At 32.9% G+C, this 18,561-nt stretch overlaps 3 protein-coding genes and 1 pseudogene across 5 annotated transcripts; 2 read left to right on the forward strand and 2 right to left on the reverse strand.

Annotated features, from left to right (window-relative positions):
• Positions 1–563: 563 nt before the first annotated feature.
• LOC124840601 (uncharacterized) lies at positions 564–4,994 on the forward strand. 2 transcript variants are annotated; one of them, XM_088101526.1, is made up of 3 exons: positions 564–701; positions 1,829–4,497; positions 4,581–4,994. In XM_088101526.1, the coding sequence occupies exons 2-3, from the start codon at positions 1,969–1,971 to the stop codon at positions 4,854–4,856; spliced, it is 2,805 nt and encodes a 934-aa protein (XP_087957652.1). In that variant the 5' UTR covers positions 564–701; positions 1,829–1,968; the 3' UTR covers positions 4,857–4,994. The 2 variants fall into 2 exon arrangements, with proteins under 2 accessions (XP_087957652.1, XP_047172636.2); XM_047316680.2 differs by having other exon boundaries at positions 577–826.
• Positions 4,995–9,297: 4,303 nt separating this feature from the next.
• On the forward strand, positions 9,298–12,151 carry LOC124840594 (uncharacterized). Of its 2 annotated transcripts, none has more exons than XM_047316669.2 (6): positions 9,298–9,617; positions 10,014–10,086; positions 10,535–10,707; positions 11,247–11,301; positions 11,394–11,442; positions 11,873–12,151. In XM_047316669.2, exons 1-5 carry the CDS (start codon positions 9,474–9,476, stop codon positions 11,408–11,410), a joined length of 462 nt encoding a protein of 153 aa, XP_047172625.1. In that variant the 5' UTR covers positions 9,298–9,473; the 3' UTR covers positions 11,411–11,442; positions 11,873–12,151. The 2 variants fall into 2 exon arrangements, with proteins under 2 accessions (XP_047172625.1, XP_047172624.1); XM_047316668.2 differs by having other exon boundaries at positions 9,306–9,617; positions 11,238–11,301.
• Positions 12,152–14,009: 1,858 nt separating this feature from the next.
• LOC124840595 (uncharacterized) lies at positions 14,010–15,236 on the reverse strand. Its single transcript, XM_047316673.2, has 2 exons — positions 14,859–15,236; positions 14,010–14,228 (listed from the first exon to the last, which is right to left on the reverse strand). The coding sequence occupies exons 1-2, from the start codon at positions 15,199–15,201 to the stop codon at positions 14,212–14,214; spliced, it is 360 nt and encodes a 119-aa protein (XP_047172629.1). The 5' UTR covers positions 15,202–15,236; the 3' UTR covers positions 14,010–14,211.
• Positions 15,237–17,403: 2,167 nt separating this feature from the next.
• On the reverse strand, positions 17,404–18,000 carry LOC124840600 (DEAD-box ATP-dependent RNA helicase 15 pseudogene; annotated as a pseudogene).
• Between the last annotated feature and the right edge of the window lie 561 nt (positions 18,001–18,561).

The following is an 18,561-nucleotide window of genomic DNA, read 5'->3' on the forward strand; positions in this document are numbered from 1 at the left end:
TATATATTTTTTTTTAGAAAAGACTAAATAAAATACAGTGAAATAAACTAATATAATAATATAAAACGAAATAATGTATATAGTAAAATAAAATTAAACTAAAGAAATAAAATAATAAAATAACATAAAATAAAAATAAAAGAAAATAAAATAAGGCAAAATAAAAAGAGACTCATTATTTAGTCAATCCGGACGAAATTGGGTGTTGACACCTATAACTATGTATGTCAATGTGAAATACTCATACTTTTTAAAGATCAATAACACTTTTGCTTAATTGAGTGTTGAGGATCTCTTCCTACTCCAACCATAGTTCATGAAAGATCATAAAAGCCATTCATATCTTACCTCGTTAAAAACTTGCCTCAAGTATCCAGCAAGTAATATATATATATATATATATATATATATATATATATATATATATATATATATATATATATATATATATAAATAAATTCTTTTTCTTTACGAGGTAAATCGGATAGTGCATTAAAATTTCTTTATTTATTTCTCTTTTCTCTTTACTCTTTCCCTTTTCCTGTAGTAACGTAATCGATGATTATTCTCTTTCCTAAGGATAAAAATCGCGGCACGCTAATACAAAACTGAAAATAAAGAAAGAAAAGGAGAAAAAACATATACCAAGATGAACGAAGAAGAAAGAACGAAATGATGAAAGAAACAACAATGGCCTTTTTGTAATTCTTTACTTCGCTTCTAAACTACGTTCTTATTGTTTTCTCATTGTGCGTAGGATCCCTCTCTCGATCATTGCTGCAACACCTACGTTACTTTCGGATTTTCTTTTTCACTTTTTTTTTGGGTAAGATTTGATGTTCTCGTTTCCTGAGAAGATTTCGCGTTGTGTTTGTATGGCTGAATTTTGATTGTACATTTTTCGTTTTGTGTCGCTGTCATTTTATAGGTCTGTCGCTCTTCTTTTAATGGAAAAGTACGGTGAAAATAAAAGAAAAATCGAGTTTTAGTGTTTAACAGAAACTAATTGATATCCGTTTTTTAAAATTATTTTTCTTCTCGGAACGTGGGTTTTATTGCAGTTGATTTTCTTCAAAGGATGTAAGTTTCTGCTCTTGTTAGTGTCTCTTTTTTCTATTTCAAGGCTAGCTCGGTATTGATTTTCTGATTTTTTTTTTAAATTCAATTATTTTTTCTGGATTTTGAGTTCGGTTGAGAATAGAAATCTATCGTTTTCGTTATGAATGAGTTGCAGATATCACTGTCACAGTGTCGTGTATGTCAAATTTATGTGTAATGAACGATGTCTATTTGGTTCTCGATATTTGGCTGGTGTTCCTGTTTTTGGTTACACGATGTGGGATTATGCGTCAAATTTAGAAAAACTGATATAACATTTTAGTGAGAAGTGGAATTTAGTCCCTCTGTTGTCTCTGTTTTGGAAAAGAAGTGTAGGTATCTATCTACCATCACTTTGTTCATTGAATCAGAGAATGGATGGGTTTTAATAAGTCTATGTACATTTCCTTAGTTCAATGCATTCAATTGTTTCCTTTTCACGTTACTTTATTCCTTAATCCCTTCTAGAGGACAGTGTCAAAATTTTGATCCATATTTTTTGGATTGATGTTGCTATTTTTGGTGCCATGAGGAAACGGTACCCCTTCAATGTGACCAATTTTTTTTCCTCTGTAGATCGTTTAATTATGATTTGCGTTATGGCGTGAACCATTCTTTTGACTAACCTTGTCTCATTTTTTACTGCTTGTGTTGAGTTACCATCATTTGAACCTTAATTTTCAAACCTCTTTCTGTTTCTACTGATGCAATTGTTAAAATTTACTGGCAGATAATTGAGCGAAGGAGAAACTCTTCTGCAGCATAGCATATTGGTGAAACGTCAGCGTGAAATGTGAAGTTTGAGTGTATATTTTGGTGCCAACCAATAATATACAACAAAGTAATGGATTGTTGAAAACTGCTGAGGACATGGGATTTAGTTTGGAGTTCATAAAGAGCAGCTCAAAACAGCATAGCAGTTCAAAGACAGCTAAAGAGTGTTCCGTATTGCGCCATTCAAAACGAAGTCTGAAGGAAGCTGATAAGTTGAAGTCAAAGAGTGGTGTTGGTGCACAATGTAGTGATCTCAAACATAAGACCGTGCTAGATGCAGGAGGCAGGATTCTGAATACAGAAACTGTGAGGAGAAGTGCAACCGAGAGAGATGAACTTGTCAAGCACATGTCTAACTTACCGGGTTATCTCCAGCATGCCAATAGAGTAGAAAACATTGAAGAGAAAGCTTTCAATGTTGGTGTTCTAGATTGGTCTCGACTTGAGCAGTGGAAGCAGAAGCATATCCCAGTACTTGCTAGTAACTTAATATCATTCAATAGCAGCAGATCGTCATCAAGAACAGCCATCAAACCATCAACCAGTGTTTGCAACAAGGAAAAACTCAATGACGGGAAAAGTTTGTCTACTTCGGGCATCAGGCCATCTTACACGGAATCTGGAAGTGCCAAAATTCCTTTTCATAATGTCAAACGATTTGAATCTTACAGAAGTGTATTTAAGAGCACTGGAGACGAGAAGATAATGACACCTTGGGTGTTTGAGTCCTCGGGCCAAACTCACTCAGATATTTCAATTGGAAAGGAGAAGAGGAATGACTATAGTAAAAGGACTTCACGAGTAAAAAATTTTGCATCAAACATAAGGCTTCATGGAATCTCATCGGTTCCTAATGAAAATACAAATGATAGGGTTGACGGAGATAAGCCAAACATGGAGGGTTTGCAAGAGCTTAATCACAAGAAGAAAGAAAGAAATCATAAATCTAGATCTGATATGGGAATGCCATCGATTAAATCGAAAGGAAAAGGGGTCTCATCCAGTAGTGAAACCAGTAAAAAAGTAAATCGGTTGCAGGAGTCAGATTTTGACTTTGGTCATAAACACTTTCATAGCAAACCAAGCAATACTGTGCTGCTTTGTCCCCAAGAAATTCCCCAGTCAAGTTCTTCAGAGTACTTTCAGCTTTCTAAATCTAGATTGCCATCGGATGAAAACTTTTCAGAATCAACCAAAAGTAGTTTGTCATATGTTTCCCTACCTGAGGAGGCTCATTCTGAAGATGGATGTTCCAAAATCTCACTGTCACGGGCACTACGTTCTGCAGCTGAGATTTCTTCTCCTTTGGAAACAATGCAACACAGCATTGGTACTGATCACGGTATCGACCGCTCGTCTATTACTTCTGAGACACAATCTTCCATACTGAATAGGATGTCTAGTCTGCAATCAGTAGGTGCTTTCTTTGAAAAGGATACTTTAGATGCTAAGTTGAGAGATCAGTGTGCTTTCAGTAACTTGAAGGAACCACCGGACCAAGAAACTGCTGAACTGGCAGCTCAGAAGGAAATGAATCTATCCCATAATCGAAGGTTTAGTTTCAGCCTAAGTCGAATTGGAAGAAGTTTCAGTTTCAAAGAGGGGCCAACACTTCCACAACATAGTTCCATGTATGTCAGTGCAAAGTCTGGTCCCGTGACGCCTCAATCTTCGGCACGTTGGGACAATCCAAGCAAAGGAAAGGCTAATAGTCATAACAGAAATCGATCGAGCCCCATGCGGAGGTTGCTAGACCCTATATTGAAACTCAAGCCTTCAGACAAACTCCATTTAGCTCAAAGTGGTCAAACACTAGAGGGAAGCGAGAATTCAGGCTTCAGGACTGTTGGTGTCAATGAATCACTGCTTTCTGAAAAGAGCAAAGGATCAGCAGTTCAAGGCCTCTTGCAGCTTACAATAAAAAACGGAGTGCCTTTGTTTAAATTTGTGCTTAACAATGAAAGAAAGATTTTTGCTGCTACCAAGAATAGTTTAACATCACTGGATAAGGGCGATTTAGGTTACTGTTTTACGTTCTACCTGGTTAATGAAATTAAGAAAAAGAGTACCGGGTGGATCAGTCATGGAAACAAAGAAAAAAGCTGTGGTTATGCGTACAATATTATTGCTCAAATGAAAAGCTCTAAAATCACAGAATCAGTCGATCAGCACCCTAACAAAAACGTTATGGTTAAAGAATATGTTCTAGCGGGTGTAGAAATTGGCGATACAGATCAAGGACAACCAACGTTCATCAAGAGCGCAGAGCTTGCCGCTGTTGTTATCACTGCCTCATGTGAAAATACCAATAAAGGACTGCATAATGATAATTACTTGCTGAAGAAAGGATGCTCAAAGTGCTTGGCAGATGAAAGATGCCTGTGCAATTCAGCAGAAAATGATGCCTCTGATTGCACTACAGTTATACTTCCAGGTGGTATACATGGTTCACCAAACAAAGGTGAACCTACCCCATTGATCTACCGATGGAAATCCGGGGGATTATGTGATTGTGGCGGTTGGGACATTGGTTGCAGACTGTTTGTACTCTCTAACCCGAAGCAGAATTCAAGTATTCCAAGGAGCTATCAACCTTATCATGATCGTTTTCAACTTTTTCTTCAGGTATATCTTTATAGTTCTGCACAAGGGCATTTCAAATATTGTAGACTTCCTATTAATATTGTTATCGTTATCTTTGCTTTCAGGGAGAAGCTGGGCAAGATAAACCACTCTTCACTTTGTTGCCACTGAAGGACGGTTTTTACTCAGTTGAATTCGACTCAACAATTTCTCACTTACAGGCATTTTTCATCTCAGTTGCGGTTATAAACTGCCAGAAACTACCAGGTGTCTTGGAAATAGATGACATGCATGGGGAAATCCTTAAGGAACCCAGTTCCAAAAACAACAGGAAACTTCAGAGGGAAGCACATTTAAAATATGCTCCAATGCCACCATTATCCCCTGTTGATAGAGTTTAAATTGACAAGAAGTTTTCTTTTTTATCGGTAATAGTTATTATGATTAGCTTTTAAAATCTTCAACAAGTAGCTGAGGAATAGCTAGTTAATGCAATGCAATTGTGTTATAAATGTTACATTTGCACTTGAGTTTTTACACTTTTACTTTCAACGAGAGGAGGAGGATAAAGGAAAACGTGATTCTCTTCCCCTCCTCTCCCTTTTCTACTGCAAAAAATTAAGTCTTGGTGTAACATTTGTTTCTCTATTTTTAGTTTTCGTTTCATACATGCAAAACGGTATAGCAATAGTCCCACCGGAATACCATGTACCTGTTTTGGCAGAAAACGGGATGGTCGTTGTATTTATCATAATCTTTGTACCAAAGAAACCGCTGCAGCAGCAAGACCATCTTTCTATACAACAACGTCAAAAAATAAAACTAGTAGGATTATCCGCTGCACTACTCGATTAAACATTTTAGTAAGAACTGAAACTCTAAAATCGTAACCTTAGGAACTGACTGAAAGTTCACTTGAGGGTACATGGTGAAGTAAACTCGTAAATCAGTCATTCGGTTAATACTCATTCCACTGTAAAGATAAATATTTTAAAATTATTTGATTGTGTTATTTTGTTTTTAAAGACGAGTTTTTATATTTTTCAAGTGTTTAGGGATGAAACTATTGTGTTAATAAGCTATTTAGTCCTTTTTTTTTATAGCAATAGATCAAATCCACCTTGTTATAGAGTGATATTTAACCATGTTTTAAAGTAGAAATAACAATGTGGACAGTGTAACACACTTCGAAGTATGATATTACGTAAAAGAACATATTTGATTAAGATAATTATAACTTTGATATCATCACAACAACATAGTAAAACATTTAAAAACTTCGTTACATCATCGTAAAATTAATTAAAACTTGTGAAGATAATAAATAATCTCAATACAACTCGAAATAGTGTACTAAAATTCTTCAACATAATTTATTAAAAGAAATAATGTTTGAAAACCTTGAAAATAACTATCCACTCGTCTCTTGATCTAATAGCATCAACATCATCAACAATATCCTCTATAACATTATCTGCTCCCGTATAAATATGATCATCGAAGGTGGAAACCATCACCACAAATGCAAGGGTGAGCTAACAACATCAACATCCAAAAAACATATATAATAATACAATTATTATAATACAATCATCTAATAATGGGTAAGCTCATAACATCAATCCTTTTCATAACATAAAACACATTGTTAATCCAAACTCTAATCTAGATAAATCATGTCACAACCATCAACATTATCACTATATGTCATCTTTCGTACTCCAGCACACACGACTAGTTAACCCAAATTGTGCCTACGCACTAACATAGGACTTTCTTATTCATCAAATTGGACCCACACGCCAACGCGGGTCTTGCCTGTCACCAAAACAGGCCTACACACCAACGTAGAACTTGCCTGTTCACCAAAACAAGGCCAACTCAACAAAGCAAGAACTTTCTCGCATCACGGCTAGGGAGTACATGAGACGACATATAATCCATTATCTCAAACACAATCAACACAACGACATAGTTTATTAGATAGTAAAGAAAAATAATGCAACCAACACTATAAACACTCCAAGCAACTAGACTCATACACATAAGAAATTGACAATCACATCAAACAACTCAAAAAGTAATTTAAATAGCTCTGCCTCATCTAGACCAACTCGACAAAGTGTTTAAAGAGCACGGTTAACACCATAGTCAGCTTGGTCAGGTGAAAAAACCCCAAGCCGACCTAAACCACACTAAAAAGTCATTCCCAAAACCTTGAAATCGAGGTCCCTAAATAACACGTTCATATAGCTCGTCCAAAACACAAACAATTCAAACAACACCTCAAACAACTTGATCAACCTCACCAGGAGGTCGACCAACATCAAAATCCCCCAAAATGACCTCAAGAACGTCCAAATCGAGCTCTAGAACCTCGAAAGCGAGGTTCGAACACATTACATTATATCAAATAAGTTTGTCTAAACCGTAAATTAGAAAATTCCTCAAAGTACACCCAATCATCTTACCGCTCTATATATGTAGGAACACCACATACATATGTAGACACCTTGGTTGGTCATTATTTGAAATTAGTTTTCATTAAAAGAGGATTCTCTTAGTTCTTGTTATAGAACTCTGGTTTTTATCAAATATAACAATCTTTGTGGCGAATCTTCATTAACTCATCAATCTCAAAGATTATGACGTTCCCATACTCTGGTTTTTATCAAATATGAAAATCTTTGTGGCAAATTTTCGTTAACTAATCAATTTTCTAGATTATGGCATCCTTAACTTTGTCTTAAGTCTAAGTTCTTCTATGATTTTATTTATTTAAGCATATACAGAAATCAAATTCAAAAAGATCGTATTCTTTTTTAAATAAGATTGTATCAAGCAACTTAATATTGGTCAACAACATTGATCATTTGATCTCTAAAGTCAATTTAGTCTTTTAGCTTTGATCATGTGATCTCTAATCACAAAAGTCCAATCCATTTACAATTTGTTCTGAATATAGTACAGAAGAGCCAAATCCCCATTGAGGCTTAGTGATTACTTCCCCTAAGTGTGAGTTGCTAAGTGATTATGAATGCAAATAACCACTTTTCCTTAATATTTCCTACATGGAAGTCTTTGATTTTTCTTGACTTTCAGAGACATTAATGATAATACTTTGTTGAAGTCATCAACAACCTTTGTATTGCCCTTGCTTACTTGAATGCGTTTTTGCTTGAGACTTGCTGCATGCTTCCAAACATGAGGCCTATTTAGTCAATTGATACTAACTGTCAACCGACTTATTTCACTTAACTAACGAAATTAATTGATTGTCAATGTGTCAATACATATCCTTTTATAAAAGAGTTAATTAATCTGTTAAAAACATTTTAATAGATTAACATACTTAGACACACTAACGTAATCTTAAAGTGATTTACATATATAAATTCTTTTGTTACTCACCAAGTCTTTAGAGCCACGCTTTGTATTCATCAAATCACTACAACAGTCAATTTTTCTTGATAACAAAAACTTCCATTTACATAGCTAAGTTTCAGTCTAAAGGAGAAAGAAAAAAGAACTTGAAATTCTTTAGACAATCCAATCTAAAGTTATGTTTTTAGTTAAATCCTTAGCACATTGGTTCTTTAAATCAAGAAACAACTCATGATTTCCTTATCCTCTTTGGACCAAGTTAATTTAAGACATATGTGAAGAAATTAAAATCAACCATTACACTTATAAAAGTTACATATATGCATGAAAAGTCTTCATATTTTTCTTCTACTTTAAAAATCATCCACTTATATATATACTTTTAGGACTCTGAGTAATTTTAACAAAATAATAAATACGCTAGTATGACTATTATAATTTTTTATATTAATTATATAAAAAGCCAATATTAAATGTATTTTTGAACAAGAAAAAAGAAATATGCACTTATAATAAACTATCTTATCGGTTAATTAAAAAAATTAAAATGAGATAACTTATCAATTTTTATAAGAGTTAAGATAAAATGATATATTGAACAGTCTACTTATACTGATCACCAATGTGAGATAGCTTATCAATTTTTATAACAACTATTTAAAAGTTACATTAAATACAATTCTTAAAGGAAAAATAATAATAATATATTATCATTTATTGCCCAATCCAAAAATTGAGTAATAAATTTATTACTTTTTAATATTATTTTAAAAAATACATTAAATATTATTTTACAAATTTACATAATTTTTTTTACTAATAATATATTTTTTCTTGTGTTAATAAAATTTATTTTTAAAATAATACAATAAAAGAAATTAATTTAATTGATTTTGTTGAATTTTTAAAATAATAATATCATATTTAGTCTAATTATTAATATTTTATTTTTTAATTATTGTATCAGTAAATATCCCATATTGATAATGTTAATAGAAACTAAAAATAATAATTAATATTCATAAAATTATAAAATATCTTATAAAAACTGAAAATCGCCATATTTCTTCAAGCTATAGCTTAGGTTAAATTAATAATTACATCTTATACTGTAAATTGAAAGGAAAATGGTTGAAAATATTAGATACCAAACACTCCTGGCATTAAAAGGTTGACATTTGGTTCATGGGCCACATTTTACACACGTGGCAGAGTTCTGATTCATCTTGAACTCAACACCAGGACTTCAAAGTGGAAAACAAGAAACAGAGAAGGGAAAAAAGGAAGAAAGAAAGAAGGTAGTCTCTCCCGTCTAAGTTTGCTTTCGCTTCTCTCTTTGGGAGTTAAAAGGAAAAATAGAGGAAAAGGGAAAAAACCCAAATTCCGGCCAAGAAAATTAATAGCAAAGGTTTGAAATTTTTTATATCGGTCCATCTTTTCTGCCTTATAAAAGGGTTTGAGGAACAGTTTCATTTGAAAAATGCACACTCTGTGAATAGGGTCTCATCATTAACCTGTCTATCCCTTTTCTTCTGCTTGTTCTCTTCTCTTCTATTACTTTTATGTTTGTTTCCGGAGAATAACGTAATTGGGATTTTGGTTTTCACACAAAAGGTTTTAATTTTAGAGGTAAAATGGAAGGGAATAAGCAAAAGGGTATGTCTTTGTCCTTCACTTCTGAGTTCTTTGGGTCCATCAAAGAGTCTCACCTTCCTCCTCCTTCTTCCGCTGTTGGGATTTTTGGGTCCATTTTTTCCCCTTTATCGTCCAAGACCAAGGTGTGCTTTTCATTTCAGCACCTTTCTGTTTTGACTCTTCTGCTTTTTAGTTGTTGGTCAAATCAGTCCCTTTGCTTTTCTTTTTTCTGCATTTCATGGTAAAGTTTATGATTGGTTTATGTTATGTTTTTGGCTGTAGTGTTAAAACTGAGTTTTCTCTCAGGACATATCTTTCACTGAGTTTATTTTAACTCTTGAAATTCTTTCTCAGTTTGAACAAGAAACCTGATCACTCAATGAGCCTTTCCACCTGAATGATTGAATTTAGCTTTAGAAATACTTGATTGGATCATTGAATTGGCTTGAATCATATATCATGCTCATGTTCGTTGCATATTTGAGTCATGCTGAAAAGGCTATAAGATTTCTTTTGGGATTTGTTTGGTTATATTTCAGGTGTTGGGGAGAGAATCTCTGCTGTCTGAATTGAGTCGCAAAATTGCCAATGAAACTCGGAACTCCAAAATTGGTATTCAGATCAACCCTGGTTTTTACAGATTTGGTCATTTCGTATAAATTCTTGGTGACTTTTCAAGAGACAATTTTGAAATAACGTATAATCTCATGATGGTATATTTCTTGTTAGCATTATTTTCCAATTTTCCGAAACTTTCCACATTTTCCCTGTGCTAAATTGTCTACTCCCTTAGTGGGTATTGATCCGATTCCACTAGCCAACATCCTTTTATCCTGACAGCTAATTATTTTTATATTTAGAATGATCATAAAAAAAAATCTATTTGTAGATTTATTATTAAGTTTTGTACCATTGAATTTATCTTGGTAAGATTTTGCATACATTGAATGTGATATATGGTACGTACCTAAATCTATAGCACCTACTTTTTAATGGTGTTTCTTTTCAATTTTTTTCTTTTTCCCAAAGTTGGTATGCCTTATCCTTCCAATCAATGCAGATCACTACTCCAAGGGCAGTGGTAGCGAAGCTCAGAACAGTGTGAATAATATGAGTTCCATCTATCAGGATCAGAGAGTTCAACCGTGTCACCTTAGTTCATCAATTTATTATGGGGGCCAGGACATCTGTCCTAGTCCTCAGAGTACCCATAATGAGGGGTTCAACACTTTGGTGAGTTGCAGTATACTTATTTATTATTTATTGTTATTTTTGTTCTTGTAGTAGAGGGGTGTGCCTCTCTTGGTCACAGGTTCAGATTCTGGAAATGGTCTCTCCACCTAGTTTGCATTCCCGCCCTGAACTCAGTGGGAATATTATCAATTGGGTCTGCCAATTTATAATATCTATTCATACTAATGTGTGTATGTACTTGTACACACCATTCACTGAACTTATGCTCTAATTCATGCTAATCCCTATAAAGTATAATTCTAAATTTTACAGCCAAAGTTTCTACAAACCCGAAAATGGTCTCTGTAATGAATAGGAGTGTATCTTATTTTGGCAGCTTAAGATCATGATGCAACTTATACAACCTATCTAGATTATATGATTCAAAATATTCAGATGATTATGACTGATAGATGATCATGATGTCAATATACCAATCCCGTGAGAAATATTGAATTATATACTCCTGTTCTATTTTGTAGATAATTGTTTTCTAGTACCAAGAATTTTTAATATAACCTTTTGTTTAGCCGTACCAGAATGATGCCGGAGATGATGAGTCAGAACTTGCTTCAAGAGGAAACTGGTGGCAAGGTATGTTATGACATCTTGTCTGAAAATATTCATATGAATTGTACAGGTCTATCAACACTCATTCTTTTGCTGTCTTAACTTTCTATGCACAGGGTCTCTCTATTATTAAGATCACCCTTACCAAGGCATGGGCTGCCCAAGGTATAGATTTTCTTCCGGAACCAATAGTCAAATGTCATTCTTAAATATCCGATAGTGTTTCCTCCGTTTTTATGTTTAGATTAAGTCTTTGGAAAAACAAAGAAGAGGATTGTTCTGAAGGGTTTGATATATCTTATGAATTCATGAACCACTGCATAGCCTCTTCACCAACGCACAAGTTCCCAAGAGTACAGAGGGGAATAGGGGAAGCGGACGGACAATGAAACGTAGATAATAATATCTATTAGCTGCCTAATTTCATAACAATATAAAAAATTGAAATAGACTGAGAACAGTTCATCATGTTAAGATTCTTATCTATTTCTGAAGTCATACATATAATTATGTATACATCTGTTCTTTCTTTCTAGTATTTTAGTCATATTTCCTGTTCAAGCATTTTTCATTAATCAATTAACGCATATTGCAGGTACATAGCAGCATATTTAGCAGTGTAGTCCATCATTTGTTATATGGAAGAGCTATACAGTAGTGTTACGGACAACAATTGGCTTTCTTTGGCTTTGACAGAATCATCACATGAATCTATTATCATGTATGTTTCTTTTTTCTTTTACTGTAAAGGACGTTATGCTATGTCATCCTGTTGGAAAAAGTTATATAGGAATTGTTAGCATCATCAGCTACTATTGTGTGGCTGAACCTCTACACAATTATTTGCTTCAATGGAAGAAGCTCTTTACTTGCATCACGTCTGTGTTAGTACTTCAGTTATGATTGTAGATAAATATGCCTGACACAGTTTGATCTTATTATTTGTCTAGATTAGATTTTACTAAGATTCTTATCTAACCAAAAGATAGAAACTAAAGTATGTTTGGTAGTTTATTAATCAATAGATATAATTTCAACTGAAAAATAATCTTTTTGACTTTAAATAAGATTTTAGAGTTTATAATTAAAAGCTAGCTGCTTATTTTAGCTAATTCTACTTTTCTATTTTCTTACTAAGAACTTACCCAAAATATACAACCATCTATGATTTTATATCCTGTTTTGTAGTTTTGCTATAAAGGAATAGTTCTTTATGACAGTCCAGTCTAAACATAATAAATAATTAAACTATTTTCAATTGACATGTTCTAATGAGATACTTATTTCGTGTCATGAAATATTGCAAGGATCTTTTTTCTTAAAGCTAATCCAAACGGAAACGATTCACCTTAATTGGAGATTATGTGTCAGGTTCTTAGCCTTTTCCTCATTTGTATGGTTTGGCATTGGTAAACAATTTGAGCACCTGTTACCATGTCTTCGAAATATAGTTACCATGCTGACTGCACTTGTATAGTTATTAAGCTACATGATTGGGTCAAAAAGTCTAGTAGAGTAATTACCACTAAGTACAAATGTCTATGATTTCTGTTGGGTAATAGCTCTCTAAACAAGGCTCTAAGAACAGTTACATGTTATCAGTGTCTTACTAGGTTCTTTCTGTTCTATCATTCTTGTTCAAGGAAAATAGGTTGTACATGATTTGTTGTCTTTTCATCATTGCTACAGAACATTCTTTAAAGTAATTTGATATGCAGAACAACTTTTGGAGCGAACTTGATAACCGCGTTTTGAAACTTGTTCATCATCACTCATCAATGGTTTACATCTTAAGGGTCACTATTTCTGCAGAGTGACGTGAATAGATGTTACCGTAACTGGAACAATCCAAAAATATTCCATAAATGCTTTTAGTTGCACAAGAAAAGCAACTCACATTACACATCAATCAAATGAACTCTTTACCACACATCTCCATATCCCTCTTTCCTTCTCATCCATCAATTTAAACGCCTTTCGCATGTGCATAAAACATGCATTCACGAATCACGCAAAGAACATAAGAAGGACAAACCACAGACAGGTTCGTGAACCATCTTGGAACCAAAGAAAGAAAGTCAATTGAGATTCTGTGATTCAGTGCTAACTGCTTTCAAAGATTGTGGCCTAGCAAGAATAATAATTCACAGACCTGTCAAAAACCTAGTTAACCAACTAGTCTATTGAGCTTCTTATCTTTTTAGTTCATAAAGATTCTAGTCTCAGCATATATATTCAAAATCTGACTCATCTCCTTCTTCACCTATCCTTATCCTTATCCATCAACAATGGGACAAACAAAGCCTTTGGGCTCTTTGCTGCTTTGTCTGCTCTTTTGGTCCTTTATATGTTACCTGTCTCTTGTTATTCAAGATTTTTTCTTTCCTTCTCTTTTCCTTTCTTTTTATCTATAATGTTGTTGGTTCTTGACAAAGAGTCAAACATACCACCAGTCATCCTTGTTTCACTATTAGATTTGATTGATGAGTTTTTTTACAAACATTTAAGATGAAAAAATATGAATAAAATATAATGCAAATCTTTAACAATTTTCAAAATAGAAGCAATAATCTTAAGAATAAATTTGATTGATTTGGTTCCTGATAAACTAGCTGTCAAACACTCACTTGATTTGAAGTGAATTTCATCAATAGCGTATTAAGGTTCCCTTATGATAAATATATTTTTATTCTTTCAATTTAATATCTGTTTTCTCATCTTAGAAGAGTTCCTTTAGAGGAAAAGAAATATATTAATACAGTAAACAAGTTTATAAACATTAAACGTTACAAGTGCAGATTTTATTCAGCAAGAAGACTAGAGTGCTGCTAGCCATTATTGATCAGAATGTTACATGGAGAATGAAACGTAGTTTTTCAGTCACAGTTTTTAGTTAACACCATGCTCCAGTCCCTCCCTGTTTTCAGTACAAACTTAAGGCAGAGTGTAAGCTGCAAAAATCAGAAAATATTTTTTAGAGATGGACCCTAGTTAGATAAAGAAAAGGACTATAAAAACCGTAATAAAGTATATAGACAGATATATAGAGATATAAATAGATGCGTTATTATATATATTTTGGGTGTTTTTGAAATAAAGTTCATAATTCATGAAAATCTTATTTTGACTAAAAACAATATAAATATACTTATTATTGTTCTAACCAAAAGTGCCTTTTACAAGTCCTAATTATTTGTTTTGTTATTATCTTGATTTTAATCAATATTATCTATCCCTTAAAATGTTCCTTTGATTATGAGATTTCGAATAGTTTTACTGAATCCCTTTATTAGTGATTAGTAGACCTTTAACTTACTTTATAGACTAGTTACATGCCTTTTTTAATAAAAAGATTATATTAACTATCCGTACACAAACCCTACTATGGAGCCCAAAGACAGAAACTTAAATAAACTATCAAGTTACATCTTAGTGATACAACACTTATAAAACATGCAACCAAGTTTTGTTCTAGTTTTATTCATAGTAAATTGTAAAGGTAAACGTCTTATCCTTTTACTGTTTTCCTTAAGAGTATTCAAACAAATCCGAAAACAAGAGAAGATGTGAAATATACTTACGTCCACACTTGTAACCAACAGGGCGATTAGGAAGGTTGCAGCGTTTTGGGATGGTTATGGCAACCTTAGGGTCAGCTCCAGATAACTTGGCTGTGTTGGAAAGCATAACAGCACACAGACAACTAGGGTTCTTGCCAAGTTTCTGGACCTGAGCACAGCAACTCTGAGAAACTTTAGCATTTTCATCTTGTGCTGCAGAGGCACAAGGAATAAGCTTCAGTGCTTCATTATCTGGAGTAGTAGACCTCCCACATTCCCCTGCACCCTCCACTCTATGAATCTCTGAAATGCTTACAAAGACTAGAACGCAAAGAAGGCAAAAACCCTTTTTGTAATCTTCCATTTTCCTCAATCAGTGTGACAACAACACCTTGCTCATTATGGCATTTTATAGCCCAACAAGCACCCACAGGTGCTTTGTCCAGTCACTCATGTTGTGTTAATGGTATTAGCACTAGGCAAAAGTGAGTGCCTTGTTGCGAACTTTGGTATATAAAACAACGATATCTGGAACGTACTAATCACAGATTATCATATAAACAGTTGTAAAATAATTGTCAAAAATATATTTTTCTTAGAACAGAAGGAAAAAGTGACATATCATATATATGTTAATAACTTTTTTTAATAATCTTTTGACAATAGATTATGGGTCAGCATTTTATTGGTCTATATATTTGAAACGGATTAATCATGTCACGTAAGCGGTTGTAAAAAAAATGTCAAACATTTTCCATATATTAAGGTTCCTTTTCTAGTTTTTTGTCCGATCAAGGTAGGTGGTGTGTAATTAATCCCATTTTATTGTTTGTGTGATTAGACGGTGCATCTCGCATTCTAATTTCGTTTGATAGTTTCATCTATTTATATATTATAACGTGGTTTGTATTAACTATTATATTATTATTTAACCATATCATATTTGAATAGGATGACACCTCAACAATTATTGTTACTAAATACTTTTTACTTTCATGATAACTATAATTAAGAAACATATTATTATTAATATTAACATAAAATGTCTCCATTTTATTGAAATATCAAATATTTATATATTTATAACGATGTTATTTTTGAGTGATATCTTTAATATAAAAATAATGAAGTTTTTCATATATTTTTTTAGTTTAATCAGTGTTTAAAAAATATTATTTTATTTTCTAAAATTTTTTAATATTTTTTTAATTTATTGAATGTTTAAAAAATTTTACTTTATTTTCTTAAAATGTATATATTAGATTATATTAATTTTGTTGAAGTAGACATCTATATTATTGAACTTTTTCTTCACATAAAAAATGTAAATTTCAAGAGATTTTAAGTCAATGGAAATATTTTTTATACATTTTCCAAAAAAAAAAATGTTTTGATTATAATTTTTTGTTTTAGATTTAAAAGGATTTATAACATACAAACCATATATAAAATTTGAAAGCATTTTATAAATTTACTAGATTTTAAAGGATTTCTCATATTTAGAAAAGAACGCATAAGTACCCAATACTTTCACCTTTTTGTATGAGGAAGTGCATGTGTTGGGCGTTAACACTTTTACTAGGCACCACTCCTATCCTTAATGCTACCAAGTCTTGATGTGATGGGAACTTGACATGTTTCTCCTTAGATCACATCATCTAGGGTTTCTTGGCCTATGCCCTCACCATTATAATTTTAAGCTTGATATTGAGTATTGATATGCTGACAAAATTATCATACATACCTCTTTTTTTGAGCTCACCTTATAATTGTTTTCTCTCTATCATACTCTAGTTTTCTTTCCTTGGAATTAGCCTCACCTCTCGTAGGATTTCTCAACTATAGTTGAACTAAAATAGTTCTCCTTTTCATCATTCATAGCTTCTGCAACCTCTATCCATCCATGGAGACTCCATCCCCTACGCAAGTCTTCAAGGAGCTAGAAGGAAGGTCATCAATAGAGTCTTATGAAAATTACCAGTTTTACGTGGACATAAAGATGTTCAACATAAATCGATTTATTTTATTTACTACAATGTCACTACATTTTTTTTATGTTAGCTTCCTCCCTGAAAAACATAAATTAGGTGACGTTATATGCCTATTTTTATGTTCATGCTTTGATGAATTAAATTGAAATTTTAACTAGTTTAAATAATTTAACATTCATTACAATTAATTTAAATTAATCATTTAAAATCAGTTTGAAAATAAGAGATACATAATCAAGCATTACATTACACAAACTCAAAGTCTAAGGATTACAATTTAACTAGCATAAATATGCATAAAAACCTCATAATATTTTTATCAAAACTTCAACATGGCCCATCTATTTAAAGAGTTTTAAAACATCAAATTAACTCTTCAAGTTCAATAATGCTTTTGCATTATTGAGGGTGAAAGAATGAGAAACATTACAATATTTAAAACTTGAAAAAGTAATTACCCACTAACATTTTTATCCTAATTTTAATTCACTACTCCAAATCATAATTAAAAAATTAACTAAATTCTAAAAATAAGGAACAAACTTTGACTCAATTAAATTAAAAATAAAACACTCCTAAAGCATTTTCACTCCTCCTTGCTTTAGGAGCTGCAAAAGTCCACGAAGGGTCAACTTTGCTACATCATCAATATAAACTTCCATTGATCTTGCATAAATTTTTTTCATAAATATTTTGCAGATAAAACTCATTTCTTTACTAAGTGTAGCTGAAAACATCATCACTTGTTTATTATGAGGAGTCAATTTGAAAATCTCTTGGACGTCTCTTCTCATATTAAGTGATTCAAGCATCTTGTCACACTCATCAAGTATGAAATGTCTCATGTTCTTTAAACCAAGGTCCTTATCTCTAGCCAGAGCAAGAATCCTCTTAGGTGTTCCAACAACAATATGAGGACATTCATTCTTGAGCAATTCTTTGTGAACCTTGATATTGCTACCACCATAGAAAACAACAACCTTTATATCAAGAAGATATGTGCTGAATCTCTCAAATTCATTGCAAATTTGATAAGCCAGTTCTCTTGTGTGGCAAAGAACAAAAGCTGCAACTTGACCAGGAACATGATCAACTTGATAAAGTGTAGAAAGAATAAAAGCAACAGTCTTTCCCATCCCAGATTTAGCTTGACAAATCACATCCATTCCAAGAATAGAAGGGGCAACAAATACATCACTTTGAAGGGGCATGTCCTTAGCCCTATCGACCTTCCTGATGAAAGAATTTGTTTTGCCTGCGTGGAAAACCACAACCACATTGAGAAGGATCAAAACCAATGTTGTAGCCATTACTGCAAAACAAGAGAAACTCTTTGCACCCAACATATGATGAGGATGTCTTAGCCTCTTGTGCCAGATTCCTGTCACTTTTTCCTTGAGTGAGAAAACAACTTGCTCCTCCTCCAATGGTTTTAGAGCAAAGCTTTTCCCTTTCATTTTTATCTTGAACATATCTTGATCAGTTGCATATTTAATCAAGCAATTTTTGTCTTCAAAAACAACTTTAAATTCTCTTTTAATCAATTAACCAACACTTAACAAATTTTGGTGAAATTCAAGAACGAAAAGAACATTTGGAATAGTTTTGTGCCTGCATAACTTGTAAGGGCAACTGTCCCCTTTCCTTTGATTGAGATATAATCACCATTGCCTATTTTGACTTTAGTGACATCAGTTGGCCTCATATCTCTAAAGAGTACCTTGTCAAAGGTC

This window comes from Vigna umbellata, chromosome 11 (genome assembly GCF_029865625.1).
Source record: "Vigna umbellata cultivar VRB3 chromosome 11, Vumbellata_1.0, whole genome shotgun sequence".
Lineage (NCBI taxonomy): Eukaryota > Viridiplantae > Streptophyta > Magnoliopsida > Fabales > Fabaceae > Vigna > Vigna umbellata.